Source organism: Trachinotus anak, unplaced genomic scaffold (genome assembly GCF_046630095.1).
Source record: "Trachinotus anak isolate AG129_WGS33_773 ecotype Australia unplaced genomic scaffold, CSIRO_AGI_Tana_v1 ptg000005l, whole genome shotgun sequence".
Classification (NCBI taxonomy): Eukaryota; Metazoa; Chordata; class Actinopteri; order Carangiformes; family Carangidae; genus Trachinotus; species Trachinotus anak.
In genome coordinates this window covers 15,269,475-15,288,304 of record NW_027273856.1, presented here as the reverse complement: position 1 = coordinate 15,288,304, position 18,830 = coordinate 15,269,475, and the positions used below count along the sequence as shown (strand labels likewise).

The 18,830-nt window shown below is 40.1% G+C and overlaps 1 protein-coding gene across 1 annotated transcript in view; it reads left to right on the top strand.

Annotated features, from left to right (window-relative positions):
- Positions 1-1,527: 1,527 nt before the first annotated feature.
- Positions 1,528-18,830, top strand: part of ube2j1 (ubiquitin-conjugating enzyme E2, J1) — a 47,062-nt gene continuing 29,759 nt past the window's right edge. The window contains exon 1 of the mRNA XM_071478502.1: positions 1,528-2,077. Coding sequence (XP_071334603.1) covers positions 2,047-2,077 — 31 coding nt within the window. The 5' untranslated portion in view covers positions 1,528-2,046. The remainder of the gene's footprint in view (positions 2,078-18,830) is intronic.

Here is an 18,830-nt window from a genome sequence, read left to right as displayed (position 1 = left end):
AGAAAAGTATCTCAGAATGTGCATGGTGAACTTTGAGGTGGATGAGCTACAACAGCAGAAGACCACACCAGGTTCCACCCCTGTCAGCCAAGACAAGGACATTTGAAGACTGGAAAAATGAAGCCTGATGAACTTGGATTTCTCCTGATGCAGCAGATGATAGGATCAAAACTTCCGGTTAACAGCATGAATCCATGGACCCAACCTGCCTTGTGTCAACAGTTTGGACTGGTGGTGGCGGTCTAACAGTGTGCCCCATTAATGCCCCTTAATATCAGTTGATAATTGTTTGAATGCCACAGCCTATTTGTGTATTGTTGCTGACCATGTTCATCCCTTTATGGCCACAGTTTACCATCTTCTAATGGCTACTTCCAGCAGGATAATGCTCTATGTCACAAAGAAAAAGTTGGTTTCATAGTGTTCAGTGTTCTTCATAATCCAATAGAACTCCATTGGGATGTGGCAGAATGGGAGATTCACAGCATGAAATGAATCTCTGTATGCCACTGTGTGGAACAGCATCGCAATGGACCGCAAACACCTGCAGACTGCTGACTGCTGAGAAGATTGTCAGGGCACCCCTTCCATCTCTACGGGTTATCTACCACCGGTGAGTCGATAGATGAGCACGCAGCATCAGGAAAGACACCACCCCCTCCCAACACAGGCTTTTCACCCTCATGCCCTCTGGCAAGAGGTACAGAAGGAAGAAATGTTGGACCTCTTGGCTAAGGGATAGTTTTTATCCTCAGGCTATCAGACTGATAAATAGATCCAGTGCCCCTGGCCCCACCTTAACCCGAATCACCATACAGAAAGCTTCACTCTTATTTTCTTTTATCTCTCCTGTTATTTTATTTATTTATTTTCATTTATTTTTAATATTTTTCATTTTTCATACCTCATGTTTCTTTGAACAGCATTCAGGGTGGTGGGCAAAGAAATATTTTCTTTTGTTTTAACTGAACATACGACAATAAACACTTTTTTGTATTTTCTATCAGAATTTCTGAACACTAAAAAATTATTGCATTGGAACGGACTACTGAAAATTCAGACCACATAAATTCATATACAACATAAAATGTTTGTTTTATATATTTCGTGGTATTTCAATTTCAACATTAAGTGTTCAGCAGTGATTAAATGTCAAAATGATTTATTCATTTGTTTTTAAGTTTCAAATCTTTATGGTCACTTTTGCTAGGGCTCAACAAATGTACAAATAGGTCATTTTTCATTTAATAATACTTCTAATGACTCAATTTTCTCTACTTATACTTTCATTTTATTTTATTACATTAATTCAACATTTCAATCATGTTTGTTTTGTTTTTATTTTCAACAATATCTATGTTGTTGTTACGTCCTCTGATAAATTGATGGTTCAGTGTACCCTACGTAATCTAGACTGAAAACAAGGACAAGGAAATTGGCACTGTTTGAATTGTAAGCCGACAGCACTGTCTTGTCACTGCGCTTGTCTTCCATATTGTTATAAATAAAGTTGATTAAAAAAAGCGTAGCGTAAGTGCGGTCGGATTCTCTCAGAACCGCGGTTGTCTTCTCCTAAGTCCTCATAAATTGTCCTTCACATCTTTCCTTAACTTCATGACGTTTTCCTCTGAAGTGAAGGAAAAGTGATTAGGAGAGGATTTTTAAAAACTTTTCAACCGCAGCCTACACATTCGCGAACCAGCCAGTCACTCACTTCCTGTTTACGTTTCCACAAATGACGTCACGCAGATAACGTTTAGCAAATACTTTTAAAACCGAAACAACGGATAACTTGAGAAACAACTCTTCACTACTCCTGTGACGGCTACATAAAGACAGCCTCAATCTTAGCTACGTACCAGAGCCCCAGAGAGAGTGGACGACCAACAGTTTCACCTGCCCTGCTCTTATTTGAGGATCGAAGAAAGCTAGCCGGGGCTGCTAGGTGAAGCTAACGTTAAGTAGTTAGCTGGTAGCTAGGTACGAGTTAGCAACTGAAACTCAACAGCGCTTCATCATTAAACTGAGGGCTCAACGTCTGTCAGTATGGAGAGTAAATATAACCTGAAGAGTCCAGGTAAGCTCCTTTTCAAATGTTCTTTTTATGCTGGGCAGAAGCTGTCAGCGAGTTTTGCTAACATGACTGGCACATCGGTAAACCCACCGGTTTAATGTTGACAGTTCTTAATTAATGTACAGTGATTGTGAACAACGTCTGTCAAAATTAAATTACTACACCGTCACTAGCCGCCTGCTAAGTATATTGTCTTTGTCTCTTAGGTTTTATGATTGCTAGCTCCTTCCACTTGTGAACTCTATATGGAGATACTTTTTGAACAATGCAATATTTAGAACTAAAATCTACATATATAAATTCAGCTTCCATAGGAACTGCACTGTTTAAGGAGTACGTGGTGTTGAGCTGTGTCATGCTACACTTGATTGGGACACGTCTGCCTGTGTACCCTCAGTCATGGTCATTGTTGAACAATGTTTTCCTGGGTGTCAATTGGAACAGCTGGCAGCTGATTTGTAATGATATTTTACGGACAGTGGTTGATGTACAGTAGATGGCTTATTTGCCTTGCTAGTGAATCACAAGTAGTAACAAAATGACATATGATTGGTAAAACAAAAGTGAGGCTATGATCGTACTTGAGTAACTTAATGGATACTACATGGCAAAAACACCGCCAGGCTTGATTTGTTTTATGTATTTCAGCCACTGAAAGCCATTTAAATTGTGATTTTTGTGAGAAAGTGGTGTGTGTAAGATTTGGCCTAATGATAAGTCTGTATAAGACTAAAGACACGTGTGCATGAGTAACTTGCTGAAATAAGACAAATCTTCAAATCATATAAGGGTAAATCTAGACTTTCTGTGGCTGGAAGATGGGTAGACAAGTTAAATCAATAGACTGTAACTTTTCCTGCACAAGATACATGGCATTCATACCAATGTCGCAACAGCAATGATTATTTAATTACTGATTGTCTGATGATTATTTTCTCGATTCATTTATGAATTTTTGGTCTACAAAAACAGCATTAAATCAACACATTTAAGAGCTCAAACAGAATTAGTTTGGCACTTTTGCTTGAAAATGAAATGACTGTTTTTTAAACCAGCCGTACAATTGTGTGGCAAAATTACACAGCAGAGTTTTCATGAATTCAGTTGGTGGTTATTTACCACACTGTAGTTGTTAGGCTTGTAAAGGTGAATAAATATGCACATGATTTTACATTTGTTTACATTTGGGCATGTGAATATTCTTCTATAAGGTCTAGTTGAGTGTTATACATTTCCATTTTTTAAGAGGTGAAGTGAAACTCAAGAGAAGAGACGGTCAGCTGACTCAGAAATCTAGAAAAAAAAGACACTGGTAACATGAAGAAAGTACTGAGCTCATGCCACATGTCACCAAATACTCACTAGTGTATCATTTAAGTTTAATATTTGCTCTTCTGGTGTACAGCTCTTGCTCCAAGGACAGACATGCACATACAAGTGTGCACACATACATACAGGTACTAACCACCCACAGGCATGCATTATTTGTTTAGAGCCATTGGGCTGGAACTGGTTTCCAGCTTTCAGTTTTCATATTCAGAGTTTCAGAATTGCTGTAGTCTTGATCTACCCTTAATGGATTTTGTGTTTCACAGAGACCATGGCATTACATATAAGATCACAACAGAACAATGTTATTGCTCAACTTCAGCTTTGTTAAATATTAGGGCTGCAACTAATGATAAGGGGGTCCAAGTGGGGAAGCTGCTGGAACCTGATTGTTCTCATTATTCTTTCCTCCTTCTTCTTATTTTCTCTACTAAAAGTGTTTGTGCAGCAAAAACAATAAGAACAAAATTCACCAAAATTCAGGTGCCTTATTGCAACTGCATCGCTTTATACTTTTCGAAATATGCAAATGAACATCTCCACAAATCTTGATTCAGATGCTACCAAAATTTACTTAATTCTTTGGATATCAGATATCACGTGTTTCAAATGGTGTACAGATATGTCAAATGGTGATACTGACATTTGTTGGTGTCTGACTGTAATTAGTACTGTATGCACAACAAACTTAACCAAAGTGTTTGGCAATACACCTAAAAACCAGCAGAATGTTGAGTGTTTTTTTTCACAATTTTATCACAAACATTAAATGTTACAGGAGTTTTAAGTTTAAATGGACAAAAATACCCCAGTTTTGCACGTGTGATGTCATTACCTGAAGATGTGTGAAAACATCTTCCCAGTGGCATAGTCAGTAAGTCACCCTCTGAGGGGAAACAAAGGTTCCAGGTGTCCAAGTCCTACCTGCCAATAATATGGTTATTCATGCATGTGTTATCCGAATGCATTCTGCTTGGACCCCAGTCATTGCTGCTTGTATCTATATTTATTTTTCGTACTGATTATTTTGCCACTTATTTTTTCAGTTAAACGTTCTGTTCATTAAATGTCAAATAGTACAAGAAGTACTGGAAAATTGCCATCATAACCAATTGTAAACCCAGTGACATTTTCAGATAGTGGTTTTTTTTTTTTTTTTTTTTTTTTTTTTTTTTGTCAAAACCCAAAGATATTTAATTTAGTATCACACAAGATGAAGAAAAGCATCAAATGCACATGCTTCAAAACCTGGCATGGTATTTTTGCTTGAAAAGACCGTTAATTGATAACTAAGCTTTTGACAATTATTTAATTTTCTGTTGATTGACCAATCGATTATATGACTCATCATTTCAGCTCTATTGAATATCATTGGGAAATGGCATCTAGTGCTTTATGATAGTTGCAGTGTGAAACGATTGCCCAGCTCCCAGTTTTACTAGGCCGAGTTTCCCAACGGGGTTTTTCTGTTGAATCATTAATTTCACTCAGACGTTTCAGTTAATCTATTAATTTTTCTGTGCTTGGAAAGCGTGCCCTGTCTGAAGGTTGCTATGTATCTGCCGGCACCAGACAGGCTCTGGAGGCCTAAGTAGCTGAACTACATTTGTGCACAGTAATAAGCAGGGGAAATATCTGTCTAGCTTACATATGAGATGTCTTGAGATTTATGAAAATAGACTTTTATTGCTCGTTTGGGCTTTGCTCTTTCTGGTCCTCCTGCCTCTGCTTCTCGTGGTAGAGCAGCAGCAGCAGCAGCTGCACTCATCTCCTCTCCTCTGCTCCTGTCCTTCCTCATCTTCACTTCCTCTGCTCTGGCCTCTTCTCACACCTGAGGCTCTCAACCCCACTGCCTTTCCTGTCTAGTAGGAGATCAAGTCAAGAAAATTGTATTTGGAAACATGTAAAACCACTAAAACTTAGTATCTCCAACTAACTTTACCAAAGTAACCACATCCTCATCACCACTGGCATCACTTCTCTTTCTTCCTTTGATCAACCAGCCCTTTACACTCAATCATGTGATTTGACAAACAAGCTATTGCATGTGACCCATTTCACCCACTGGGTGACCATTTACATCCACTGTGTGTTAGCTCATTAATTCTTTCCAGAATTCACTTGTGTTAACATTCTGTTGTTAAATTAGTTTCAATGATGAAATAACTAAGGTTTACAGTGTTTCTTTAAGGGAGGTAACATTAATATCTTTGTCGGTTGCCTTTGAGATTAGCAGCATTTGCTCATCGTGGCCCTTGCGTGCAGTTAGGCTGGCCTCCAGGAGTATTTCAGCAACAGCGAAACATAACTGTTAGCTGTATGTAGGAAACACTCTCTTGAGTTCTGTCCTCTTTTCTGTTTGATTCTAGTAAGGCTACACTGAGGACTGTGGTTGTAGCTCGTGGCAATTGTTAGGTTCACTGAGAAATACTGAGAGTGTTAAGTGGCTGGAGTAAGAAAACAAACAAAAAAAAGAAATGTACACTGGTGCTGCAGCCTTGACAGACAGCTCCTGAGTTTGCCAGCTGTTTTCTTTTTGACTCCTGGCTGGCCTTTTGTTCCTGATGATCACATTCACAGTGCTGTACGGTATTTTTTTATTTCAGTGTCTGCAGTTAGTGCACCGTGTGGTGTGTAAAATCTACGTCATCCCACCTTTCCTTACTGTACCTTATCATACCCCTCCATTTCAGGAGCTGACTCAAAGAGTGGGATTAGTTCTTTTTTGTACTCCTGTCTTTACCTTTTAGCTGAATGTGCTGGAGGCAGCAGCAGTTGAAGAGCAATAAAAAAAAAAATCCTCAGACTTCTGAAGAGTCTCTTCCCTCCCTCCCTTGTGCTCAGTGCTTTTCACATCTTTGGAGTTAGGTTGTTATTATGCAATAGTATCTCCTCTCTCCCCCCTGGACCAACCATGAATCATTCCCGGTGGCAAGCACTCAAAATGTGTGTTATATAAGATGATGTGGCATACAAGGATTATCACCCTATTGCCTTGAGCCAGTGACTGGACCTCTGCAAGCCCAACAGAGGCCAGAGACACTTGTGTGGGAAAGGGCTTTTCCTTGTCATCTCTGCTCACTGTGACCAGAAGGAAGAACCAAAAATGGGCATGGAAATGAAACTCAGTAGGGGATATGGAGCACTGAAGCGTCTGTCACAGTGCATCCAGGCACTGGCAGGGACAGTGTTGTGAGGATGCCATGCTAAAATCTGGAACGCCTTCTCCTCTCCCCTGCCAGCTCTGCATCCCTAGGAATTACAGTGCAATCATATTAGACAAATCTGCAATGCATTATCTACAACCACTCTCAATGTTTGGTGTCAGAGCAGGAAGTCTAATTTGGCCAAGGTTGTGGATAGTACCTTGTACTCTTTTTTGGTATCACCTCCACTGAGGTTCCAAGCAAACTGAGGCGAAACCAGAAAGGTGTGTGTAAACACCGCAGACTACTGATTGGTCAGAGAGAATCATCACTACTGTGTCATCATTGTGTGAGTCGGGATATTTTGAACAAACCTGCCATTGTTAAACAGCCAAGTGACTGTACGCCACTCACTGTAGCCTGATACATTTCTGTCAGTTACTGTACTATACCTTCAGCATGACAAAACCACTGTTTACTAAAACTCCAGGGTTGCGGTGTGGTCTTGACAGGGAGAAATGGAGACTTTTGGAAACATCGATGCTGACGCCTGCCTTGCATCCTGATTGTGTCTTATAAGTCACAATTACCAGGCAGTGGTGAATACAACATGGAGAGTGTCACATATATCACACTACCAATTTGTTTAATCACTTGGAACACAATCACATTGCAGGATATCAAGAGTGCATGGCTGAAAAAAGGGAGACTATCACTGTAATTGTTTATTAATGGTAATCAAGGTAAAAGTTTGAAATAATTGCAATATTGATTTGAAGTCATATCGCCCAGCTCTTTGTTGTTGCTATAGTAACAACACCACATTAAGGGGGTAGGATCTGCAGTGGAAAAAGAAGAACTTGATAAAGCCAGTAGAGTCAAGTTGAGTCCATGTGGTGGAAAAGTGTTATCAGAATCCGAGGCTATGGATAAGCTGGCCCTGCCATCAAGGCTGGAGCTGTCAGCCGCCATCCCAGAAGATACCAGTGGATAAGGTCCTGAGCCAACTCTCCCAAGAAGCTCATCTGTCATTCTGAAGGGCCTGTCCAGTCCTGATAGTCTATCACACCTCTGAGCACTCCTGATTCCACTCTGCAGGGCACTGATGGATTCCCCCGAGTGGGAAATCATGGCTAACTGGTGGACTAAAAGATAGAGGATAATTTAACCTGAATAGCCTTTAGTTACAGCTCATTCATCTACCCACCACCTAAAGGTTTCCCTTTCTTTCTTTCTGACCCATACCATCAGTATTTTCTGGAATGGTTTGATTTGTAAAGCTTTCTTTGACTAAGAAAATATGTTTTTCTTTTAGGAGGTAAGAAACAGTATTCAGACAAGGGATTATATGAACAGCATATGTTCATACACTATGTGGAGATAACTGTGGGAAGGAGGATTTGACAAATGGTTTTTCCTGCTCACAACTGCACTCTGGAGTCTGTCTTTTCTGCACACTCAGTCCTCCTCCACACAGCCATAATGTGTAGCTTAATGCTTCATTTGCTGCTGCTGCTATGGGAATGAAGCCCAGTGCCACTGGCTTGTGCCAAGGCCTGCTGGATTGTTGTGGAGGGTGCTACACTCCCTGTGCTGTCAGGACAACTTAGGCCACACATCAAACTTGTTGCCGCCTTTGGCCTACATCAGAGTTGACCTCACTGTATATATTACATGAAGACAAACACAAACTAACTCAGAGCATAGTAACACTGCACTCTACTGTATGTTCCAGGCTTCCCACACTGGTTTGGAAGTAATAAAAAAAAATCGTGATAGGGCTGAATGAGTCATGATTTTTATATCCCCATCACACTTTGAAATTGTGATTGTCAAATTGCAAGAGCCACAATTTAATGACACATAATTAACAATGTCTTAACAATCTGTAGGAGGTGGAAGTTTTGTCAGAAACGCCAGATATAATAACAACCGTTGGTTACTCAGCCATCAACTTTAATATTGTGATTTGTCAGGTTATTATGCTCCCTGTATGCTGGTGTCAGTGCAGCACTCGACCACAGATGGTTTTGTGCAAAAGACAGTGCTCTGTGTAACGTTGCTGCAGGTTTTTGGTAGTTCAAGAACACTGTCAGAGTGCAGGGCTCACCTTGGGATATTGGTTCAATAACTGCCTCTCTGTCTGATCACAGTCAATGCAAATCACACAGGACTTATAAATAAAAGTCCAGCTGGTCAGCATTTAAGTTTAAAAGACCTATCTGAGAGTTTTGCTATTGCTACATAGCCAGCGTTAGCATTAACATATGTTTACTTACTAGTCTAGCAGAAAAGTTACAAGTTCAGCATCAAACTTTGTTCCTTTAGTCACCAACAGCTAGAATGCAACACCAATGTTAAGTTGTTTGTTGTTTCTATTTCTATCACTTCTTTTCTTCTTCTGAGGTTAGCATGCTAACCAGCTAGCCCCGGTCCAATCGGACTGTCTTGTCATTTCACTTTACTGTCACCGTAGCGTCCAGTCTGCCCTGAAGGACACATTATAACCTCTTGAATTGTAAACGCAACACTGGCTGAAGCTTTTGTCAAGACTGCTAATGTTAATGTTGGCTATGTAGCAATAGCAGAACTTCCAAATAGCTCCTTTAAACAAACTGACAGTTTCTAATGGTTATAATGTCTGTCCATCTGTTGATTATCAAGCTTAAGTCTGGTGGGCAGCAGACATCACAGTGATAAGTTTTTCTCCCACGTCTTCACTTTTTTTTTTTTCCTGATCACCAGTGTCTTTTTTTCAGTTTTTCCCAATCTGGAGAGAACGTACGCGGCTGCTTGTGGCCACTTGGAGTAAAAGTGCCACACCCAGCACCTTTTTTCAGAGTGCTGGGGTTTTTTTTGTGGCCACTCCAAGTGCTTCTAGTTCAAAATCACTGCACTTTTCAGAAAGGCACTGGTGTCATCGCTGCAGCTGCAGCTACCAGGGATGGGACTTGTCACCCTGGTAACCAAAAAAATGGAGGAGAGGCATTTTATGACCATTTCTGTTTATCTGGAGCTTTATGAAAAGTTGTATAGAAACTATCACAACAGAGACAGAAAAGCCCAGTTGTGCAGATCGGTCAGATTCTGAATACAGTGGTAATATGCCATTAAGAAACTGTTGCCATAGAAACAAAACCCATGCGCAGCACTTTTTTGACAAAGTACTTGGACGAGGTGCTCCTCAGTGATCTGCCAGCCCTTTACTGCTAGAAGAAAATGTTATGTGGACACGTCCAACTTGTAACAACAGTTGCTCTGACTGTTCACTGCACACCATCACATAATGAATGTAGTTAATAGATGATGACGTTATTTGTCTTGTCTTACTTCTTATTTTCCCTTGAAAGCTTAATGTTTCACTTCACACAAAATGTAAATGTAAAATTGCTGTTGACAGTAGTGGAGCCAGTCTGTATTTTCATTATAATTGGCTGCAGGATTGATGCTCTAAATAAATGATCTGGATGATTACCTCATTTCAGAGGCTATTCAGGTAGTTATTAAGTGTAAATGACAGAAAGCTCATGAACAGTGTTGTCCAAATTGCCAGTTAAACTTTTAAGCACATGATATCAGTGTTTCAGACAGGCCTGAGTTTTATTTATAAAATATATACAATTTTTTTTCAAATCATTCAGCTTTAAGTAGGAAAATCTGTAGAGTGGTATGGCCTAGTTAGCATCCATAATACCACCTACTTTTCTATCAGTGTAGAATATTGAGTAGAGACTTAAATCTTTTAATGCAAGCAAGGATTTAAGGTCATAAATAAAGTCTGGAATCGTGAAATGGGGAAAATGTGGGAACTCAACAAGAAAAGAAACACACACACACACACACACACACACACACACACACACACACACCCCCTCCACCACCGACCCATCCTTTCATTCTAATAGCTGTCAATTATTTTCTCCTTGTCTCTTCCCCTCACCTTGGTTGTTATTTCTTTTCCGAACACTGCTCTCTTCCTCTCTGTTGCACAACAATTCCGTGGTCTCATTTGGAGGACACTTCAGTTGCTATCCTTGCTCTCCAGGCTCCAAGCTGCATGTACAATCTGTGTTGTTGTGAATTCTAAGGATGATACTGGTGTGTTTGTGCCAAACATCAAAGCTGCCCGACTCCTTTACAGTGTTCTGGGTTTGTTTGCACACAGCATATAGCTGGTGATGTCCAGGCTCATTTTCATACTTTCAGTGAACTTCCGCCGCTTTTATCAATTATGTTCTTCTTCTTCTTGAGAGACATCACCGAGACTAGAGTCTGAGTTAGACAGATAATCAAAAACGATTCTGTTTTATTGTTATTTTAGTTTCCAAGTTACCAAAATAATAACAGCTTTGAGAGACATCCCCCCAGACTGTAGAATATTTCAGGCTCTTTATAAACAGGACAAACATACAGTCTAGAGTTGGTTGCTTACTTTGACCTCATATTGTTATTGTGATATGAGACATCTAGAGGAGTGGATAATACATTGATATAATATCTTTGTCCAGCCTTTAAAACTGAACAGTCATAAGTTTCCGTGCTTCTGCTCTGTATTTCTGCCTCATTTCTGAAAATGTTACATGTAAATTATATGAAATGTGACATTAAAAACAAAGTATTAACATGAATATTTTTCCAATCTCAATATTTGTAAAATCACATACCAAATTATTAGTGATGTCCAGTACAATGAACTGTTACATTGGGGACAAAAACTGAAACAACTAATTTAGTTTACAGTTTGCAGGGAATCAAAAATTTTGATTTTATTTTTAAATCTAAAAAATAAAAGAAGTAAACAGAATGTGATTCAAGTCCTTTCCAGACCTGTAACGTTGCTGACCTCAGCAGTCAGACATTCATTTTACAGTAATGTTCCTCACAGCTTCATTTAGACATGACAGCACATTTACAGAAATGCAATGCTTGAGTGGCATCTGGCATCTGGTGCACAACAGGGAGCATAGTGAGGGGTTAGTTAAAAATACTGATGAAGATGAAGATGAGTGTTTTCTGTTCCGTCCAACATACACAGACCTCGAATAACAGTAGCTATGTTATGTTCCGAGCCTTGTTTAATTGTTGATATGCTCACGTGCTGTATGTATAATGATCCCTCCGCAGGTTCACCTGTGGAAACCTTGTTACGACTTTTACTTCCTCTAGATAGTCAATTCAAGTCTTTCTCCTCCCTCGCAGCGTCACTGGAAAATAGTTTTTATAGGCTGATGTGATAAAAAGATTGATCACCTCAAGAGTTCAAAATGAGCTCTTTCACAGTGTTTCATAGTTTATTAAAATGATTTTATTTTCTTTGTGCATAAGTGATGGAGAATGAGATAGTAATGTTTAACAGCCAGGCTGATAATCAGATCCTCAGTTGTCTGATCTAACTGCCCGTTAAATACAAAGATTACAAATGTGCTGCTTTGGCTCTTATGCACCCTCCTCTCTCTGAAAGGTTACTGCTTGTAGTGCGGGTCAGTGTCCTGCCTGCAGCATTATCAGATTCAGATTCATTATATGTCACAAGTAACTAGCCCGTCAACACTGTGCTCTGTGTTTGTGGGGAGAAAGAGGAACAGAGAGAGAGAGAGAGAGAGAGAGATTTATTCCCTTCAAGCGCAAGAATGCAGCTTGCCTTTTTTGCCCATTACTTACAAAACTTGCTAGCTAGCAACATGTACATGAACATGAGTGTTATTAAGTTGCACTGCCGTGGTGGAGATTGAATGAAATTACTTGCTTCACAAGTTGAAAAATATCTGTGCTCACCATCCTCCTCTGTAACAAGTGAGCATTTTAGTAAAGTCACCGCAAGCCAAGAGAAAGCCACCTCTCCGGAGAGTGTGTGGAACAACTGTGCTTTCTGCTCCATTACCTGGTGCTGGAGCATGGAGAGGTTTTGGAGAGGAGGCTTCAAATTTTAATTTTAGTTTTACTGGTTTGATTTATTCTTACATTATTTATTCAATCCTTGGGGATCTATTAACTAGGGATTATATATGCATTACCACAGAGGTCCCAAACAGAAGGAAGACATAGTAATCCAGCATGATTTATTATGCATTAACATTAATTATTAGTTATTCTCAGACAAGGACATTGAATTCGAGTGATTTTGTGCATCATAGATCTGGTCTAGTGTTACCACCACTTACACAGGGACAGTGACACATGACCACATGAGTACAACAACACTAGCAAGACGTTGAAAATGCTAATTTGCAAATAAGACCTCCAAAAAAAAACCAAGTGCCAGCTATGCCAGAGGAAATGGGTGTATCACAAATCTACAGAGTTGTGAGAGTTTTACATAAATGTTAGACAACAGATTAAAGACTACTGTCGTGACTCTAATATGAAAGTGACTAGTGTTAATGAAGATATGAGACTGATGTTAAATTGCCATCAGATTAATCCAAAAGGGTGACAGTGACAATAATATTAAACTAAACCTGCAAGACGATATGACGGGGTCCAAGCTTCCAAAGTGACTCAGGATCATGAAATATATTCGAATGCAGGGTTGGGTTGTAATAGTTTTATTTTTGTTTTGGTTCCTGGTTGGCAAAATACCTGATTTTACCAAGTTTAACCTGATGCTCCACATGGTTTGTTACACAGAACCATTTTGCAAAGGTTTCTTGGAAACTGTTTGGAAAAGGGAAGGCACTTTCAAAAGATATTTGGCAGGTAATTGGATGAACCCTTTGTCCATCACTGTATATCACCAGTTAACTTTAACCAATCAGATTGTGCATATTTTTCGCTGCCAGCGGCACCAGTTGCTAAACTCTTGCCGGAGCTCATTGGGAGAAGAGCGACAACATCTTTTCCAGAGAAAATGTGCTTTCTTTGTTCTTTTTCCAAAGAGGAAATACTCTCCAATTCTGATATGACTGACGATATAGCAGCATCTACACTGACCTCTTTAGGAGCCGCCATCTGTGTTAATGAGCAGTAGATTTTCATTTGATCTCCATCAGAAGATATATTTGTGGTTTTAAGAACCAAAAATCATCTCAATGTAGATTTACATCTCCTCTCTCAGGCTTCTCTCTGGAGCTCTAACAGGTCAGTTAGCCAATCAGAATAGAGGCTCTGATGCTCTGAACCTCTCTTACGATTGGCAGATTTTTTTCTGAATAATCGAAAAAATGTATGCAGCAGATTTCAGGTAAGCACTCAGAGAAACCAAATCCTGCAAGGTTGGATGGTAACTTTCTACAATACAGCTGCTGTCTGGTAAATGTGCTCACTACAAGCTGGTCAGCCACAGACGACTGTGTGTTTGCAAAGTTCAACAAGACAGAGTGGCAACTGATCTTGTGTTACATCAGATTCAGGAGAATCTCCCACTTAGTTATATAGTTATAGTTATAATTTTCTCAACTGAACATGCATTGAATCCTTCAGTATTTGTAGCAAGCTGCCCATAAGCCCTGAGAAGCTAGCAGGCTACACCTGATAATTCAGTGTGTCAGATACATTTTATGAAAATGTTATTTCTTCTGCAGCCTGTCTCATCTTCAGCTGGTAGAGACGGGTGGTGAACAAGCTGTAGGCTTCCCCACCTACAGCTGCCTCCTCATTTGTGAATTTGAAATGTTGTATTGCTGCTCTTGACGGATGGAGCTCACACAGTTGAGCACTGCAGCCGCATGTTCAGCTGTTCACAGTTCAGTGCACCACTGATTCAGCACACAGTCAAACTTCCTGTTTGTTACTGAATTTGTTGTCTTCATGTGCAGCACCACATTTGTCATAATTTGGGTTTCTGTTGAAGCTGAACACTTCCAGAGAACTCAACAGATTGTCATTAATGAAGGTGGAATTATGCATGCACGCATATGTGTAGTGAGAGCAGAGATGAGGCTAGAAGGTGGAATCAAACCCACGACATTAAAAGCACATGCCATAACACCCAAGCAGTGAAATCCTCCAGGCAGGTTATTTTATCATTCAGGTAGAAATGTAGCTCAGGTCTCTTCTGTTCAGAGCTGTCTGGAAAATGTGGATATAGTTTTGCATTTAAGACAGAAGATGGAAATCCTGAGTTCTGAGTTCATTACCCTGGGATGTAGTCTTTTGCATTGAAATTTTGAAAGAAACATGAGGTATATTTTGATCAGTTTTGGATGGAGATGCTTTAGTAGGCTGCTGCATGGAGGCTGAAATTATTTAGACAGGATCGCTTTCTCATCTGCCGTCTTGTCTTAATATTTTTAAGCTTGAGTAAGATTGCAAGCACTCTATGACCCCATGCACTTTTGTGCAAATAGAAGACGGAGGGGGCAAAGCCATGAAAATGCATGCGGACCACCACCTCCCCAGCTATGGATGTGTGTCCATTGTGGACTTACTGCGATAGGTTCACATCTACAGTGAGTGAGTATTTGTCCTCAGGCTGAATAAGACAGAACACGTGCCCTGAAAGCCGCGTGGTGTCAGGCCATTTCTCTGCTCCACTGCTTCACTACCCCCCGCAGCCTGCACATCCTCTCAGCTTGCCAGGGCTTCCTCCATGTTATTTGCCCTCCCGCCCATCTCCCCGCTGCTGCCCCTCATCGTCTTCTCCTGTGTTCATTTCCCAATCTCCAAACACCCTTGGTCTACGCTCTATTGGATTCCAAATCAATTTTGCCTCCATGAATACCTCTTAGTTCTGCTTTCCTTTTTTCACAGTTACTTTCCAATTTTCAGCCCCATTCTGTTTCCTCTCGCAGCGCGCGGGTAGCTGATAGCTGGAGCCCTGGTCGGATCCCATAAGAGAACAAAAGCAAGGAAATTGACCTTGCTGACCGACAGCTCAGCAGCTCCTTTAAACTTATGAGGAGTGCTTCGCCTGTGGCATCAGCACCTGCCGATGTGTTGCCCCCTGTACCCTGACCCTGGTCTCAGCATTGGCAGGGACACAACAACCACAACAAAACGAAGAGGACTTTTAAATGTTGTCAACCGAATGGTTTATTAAGAAAGTAAACTTTAGGAGATTACTTGTTAACGAAAAAAGAGAAAAATCAAACAATATTTTTGCAGCCAACATCAACATTTTTATATTCAGTTGTCCTATTAGTGTTGCAGTTTCCCTTTTCTCTTTGATTTCACATTTAAAATTAGCTCCACTTTGATCTGCTACAACAGTAAAATGCTGCTAATCCAGTGATGCATCAGTATTAAAAATGTAATAATATAAGGCTGGTGATGTTAGGTGGCGAGCAGGTTATCATTTTCCATCACTGTGGCTGCAGGCTGGTTAGTTTACTACTTGTTCCTGACCCTCTGGATGGTGAAACAGTCTTTTTGGGTGGCGTTACATTTATAACATGTTTGCATGGACAAAATGAAGTTCTGTGTGCTGTGCAGTTCCGGCACTTAATCAATATTGAAATATGGGTGAAATATTACATTTTCCCACATGCTTGTGGTATGGACTGACACTGATAACTGATCCACTCTCGCCTCCTCCGTGTCTGCAGTAAGTGCAACGTTTGTGCATTAATTGAGCTTCCAGATAGTCCCCGCCCTTTTGGCCAATCAGATGCTACCACGCTTAAATCGATCATCTTGGAAGTGTAGCCTCTGGGTGGGCACATCAGAATTATCTAATGACTTCACTCCAGACACAGTGCGAGAAAGTTCACTTAAATATTGTTGGTAAGGACAGTTCTGTCCTCCCAAAATGTTGGTAGGGACATGTCCCTAATGTCCATATGCAAGCGTACGCCCTGGACCCTGACTAGAGTGGCTGCAGCCTGGTGTGTCCTTGTGTCCTTTGCTACCTGGGCACTAAGTAAACCCCCCCCACACACACACACACACTCATCACCACCATCACCATCATCAGATGGACTTGTGTAACTACTGTATCCCTCCCAGAGTAATGAGATTATCTGGGTTCAGATTAATGCAGAAGGTCTCTGTGTGTTGGGGGCTAGGTCAAAATACAAGGGTTAATGCCAGCAGATGTTTCTCTGGCACTTCATTCTGAGAGCATGTTGCGCCTGCACATGAACTCAAAAAAACGGCGCCATGGGTAGTGATCGACCCCTTAAACACAGCAACAACCAAAAAACAACTTGTTTACTATCTTTCTGCCTTGAGCTGAGTTACGAGTTCAGCTGTGTTCATAGCACGCAACAGCATCATTACATCTGCTGATCATCTGCTCATCTTTGATAAGACACTAATAAGCAATCTCTCTCTCTCTCTTGACCACAGTGATGTGGGTCTACACATTTGTAAAATGTATTGACACCCACAATAAGGTATGTTCATCCCATCCTTTCTGTAATGTGTTTCAAATCTGCGCTCTGCTTTTGACACATTGCAGATCTCTCTCATCAAACATAAGCTTGTTTTAAATTCTGGTAAAACTAAATGTATGTTATGCTGGAGGTCAACAAAGAGTATCCAGCCCACTGCACATATCCAAACCCTTCATGGGGATGAAATTGAAACAGATGACTGTTATAAATACTCAGGACTCTGGTTGAATACCAGACTCACTTTTTGTATGGAAAGAACTCATGTTTCTCTTCTGTTAGTTGAAAGACCACTGTACAATCTACAATTCTGTCTGCTCTTATTATGATATCCTGTAATATGATATCATATATGTGCATGCTTCTCCCACCACACTGAGGCTGCGTCCACACTTCTACATTTTCATCTTAAAAACATGATTCAAAACAAAAACGATCTCTGTCCAGACGATCACACCTAAAAAAACATACATGACCATTCACATACACTCGGTGTGTGTGAGCCGGTGTAAACAGGAAGCAGATCGTCTACTCTGCAGTTGTTCAGTTGCAGAAAATACTACGAATAAGGAACAGCAAAGACAGTTGTAGCGTTAAAATACAGAATTTATTGTCACAACAGCTGCTAGCAAAGACAACAAGTTCAGTTACACTTGGAACTCATTATCCATGCTGTGTTCACTAAACTAAACGGGGTCATAGCAATGTTTCCAAAAGTCTTAGTTTTAGGTGCTCAAAAGCTACAGAGTAGCGTGGACACCTGGTGAAAACTTAGCAAAAGAGATGCGATTTAAAACTTAAATGTAGCATTAAAAAGCCTGAAACCTCTGGACTCCAGGTATCACAGCTCACTGCAACACACTTTACTCACTCATCCCTGCGTTGCATTTCCTATGTGAAAAGACAGCCCTCCTTAACAAATAGAAGGGATTGTATGTTGTTTACTTTTGAGGCTCTGCTGCAAAAACAGCCCAGTTATCTCTGCTCTCTGGCCACATTTAAATACAGACTTACAATGTGAGGTCACAGGACAAATACTGTTGCTGCATATGAAGGAAACAAGCTCCAAAGAAACATGAAGTTACTGTCTCTTGTTTTGCTGGAACATTTTAAAAGGTTTTTCTTTTGTACTTACAACCACACTTGCACATGCTTTTCTAAAATGTGAAAATGTATAATAAATGTCTGTGAATTATCTCTGTGTATATTTTAATGCCAGTGAATTAATGTGTCTGTCTCTTTGAACTCTATATGTCTATTTTTGTACACAGGTCTCTTGAAAATCGACCTCAATGAGACTACATGTTTAAATGAAGGATTTAACAATAATAATAATAATATAATAATAATAATAATAATCAGGTTGAGAGTTATTATTATCATTATCCTTAGAAGAAGAGGAAGAGGTAGAAGAAACACATAAAAGCATAACTTCCATTTAGAGAGTTCATCACCTTAACATGAGGAAGACCATATGTGTTTGAAACTGTGACATGTCACATTAAAAGCATACCAGAAAAGGGAGGCATTATGACCTTTGAGCTGCTGGAAAGCTTTTATTGTGACAGTTTAACAGCACACAAAAAAACAGCATAGTTGAATGGACCAGAATGAATGTGTTGGTTAAATGAGTATTGCTTTTAAAAAGAGAACTTGCAAAACGGCCAAGTGGTGAGCATATGTTGTTGCACTGATGGCATTAGTGCTGTGGAAATTATTCTGAATTTGTCAAGAATAAAATAGAGGAGATGTCAAGTTTGCATTAACAGGCAAATTAAAAGAAAAGACAGAGTTTTCTTACTGGAATATGAAGAAATATCCATCCACAGTGATGCACCCAAGGGTCTTCCTCTCAGTTTCATTTTATTTAAATAGCACCATATCATAACAGAAGTTATCTCTGGGCATTTTTCATATAGAACATTCCCTCATGAGCAAGCACATGGTGACAGTGGCAGAGAAAAAGTCTCTTAAAACAGGAAGAAAACTTGAGCAGAACCAGGCTGTGGGTGG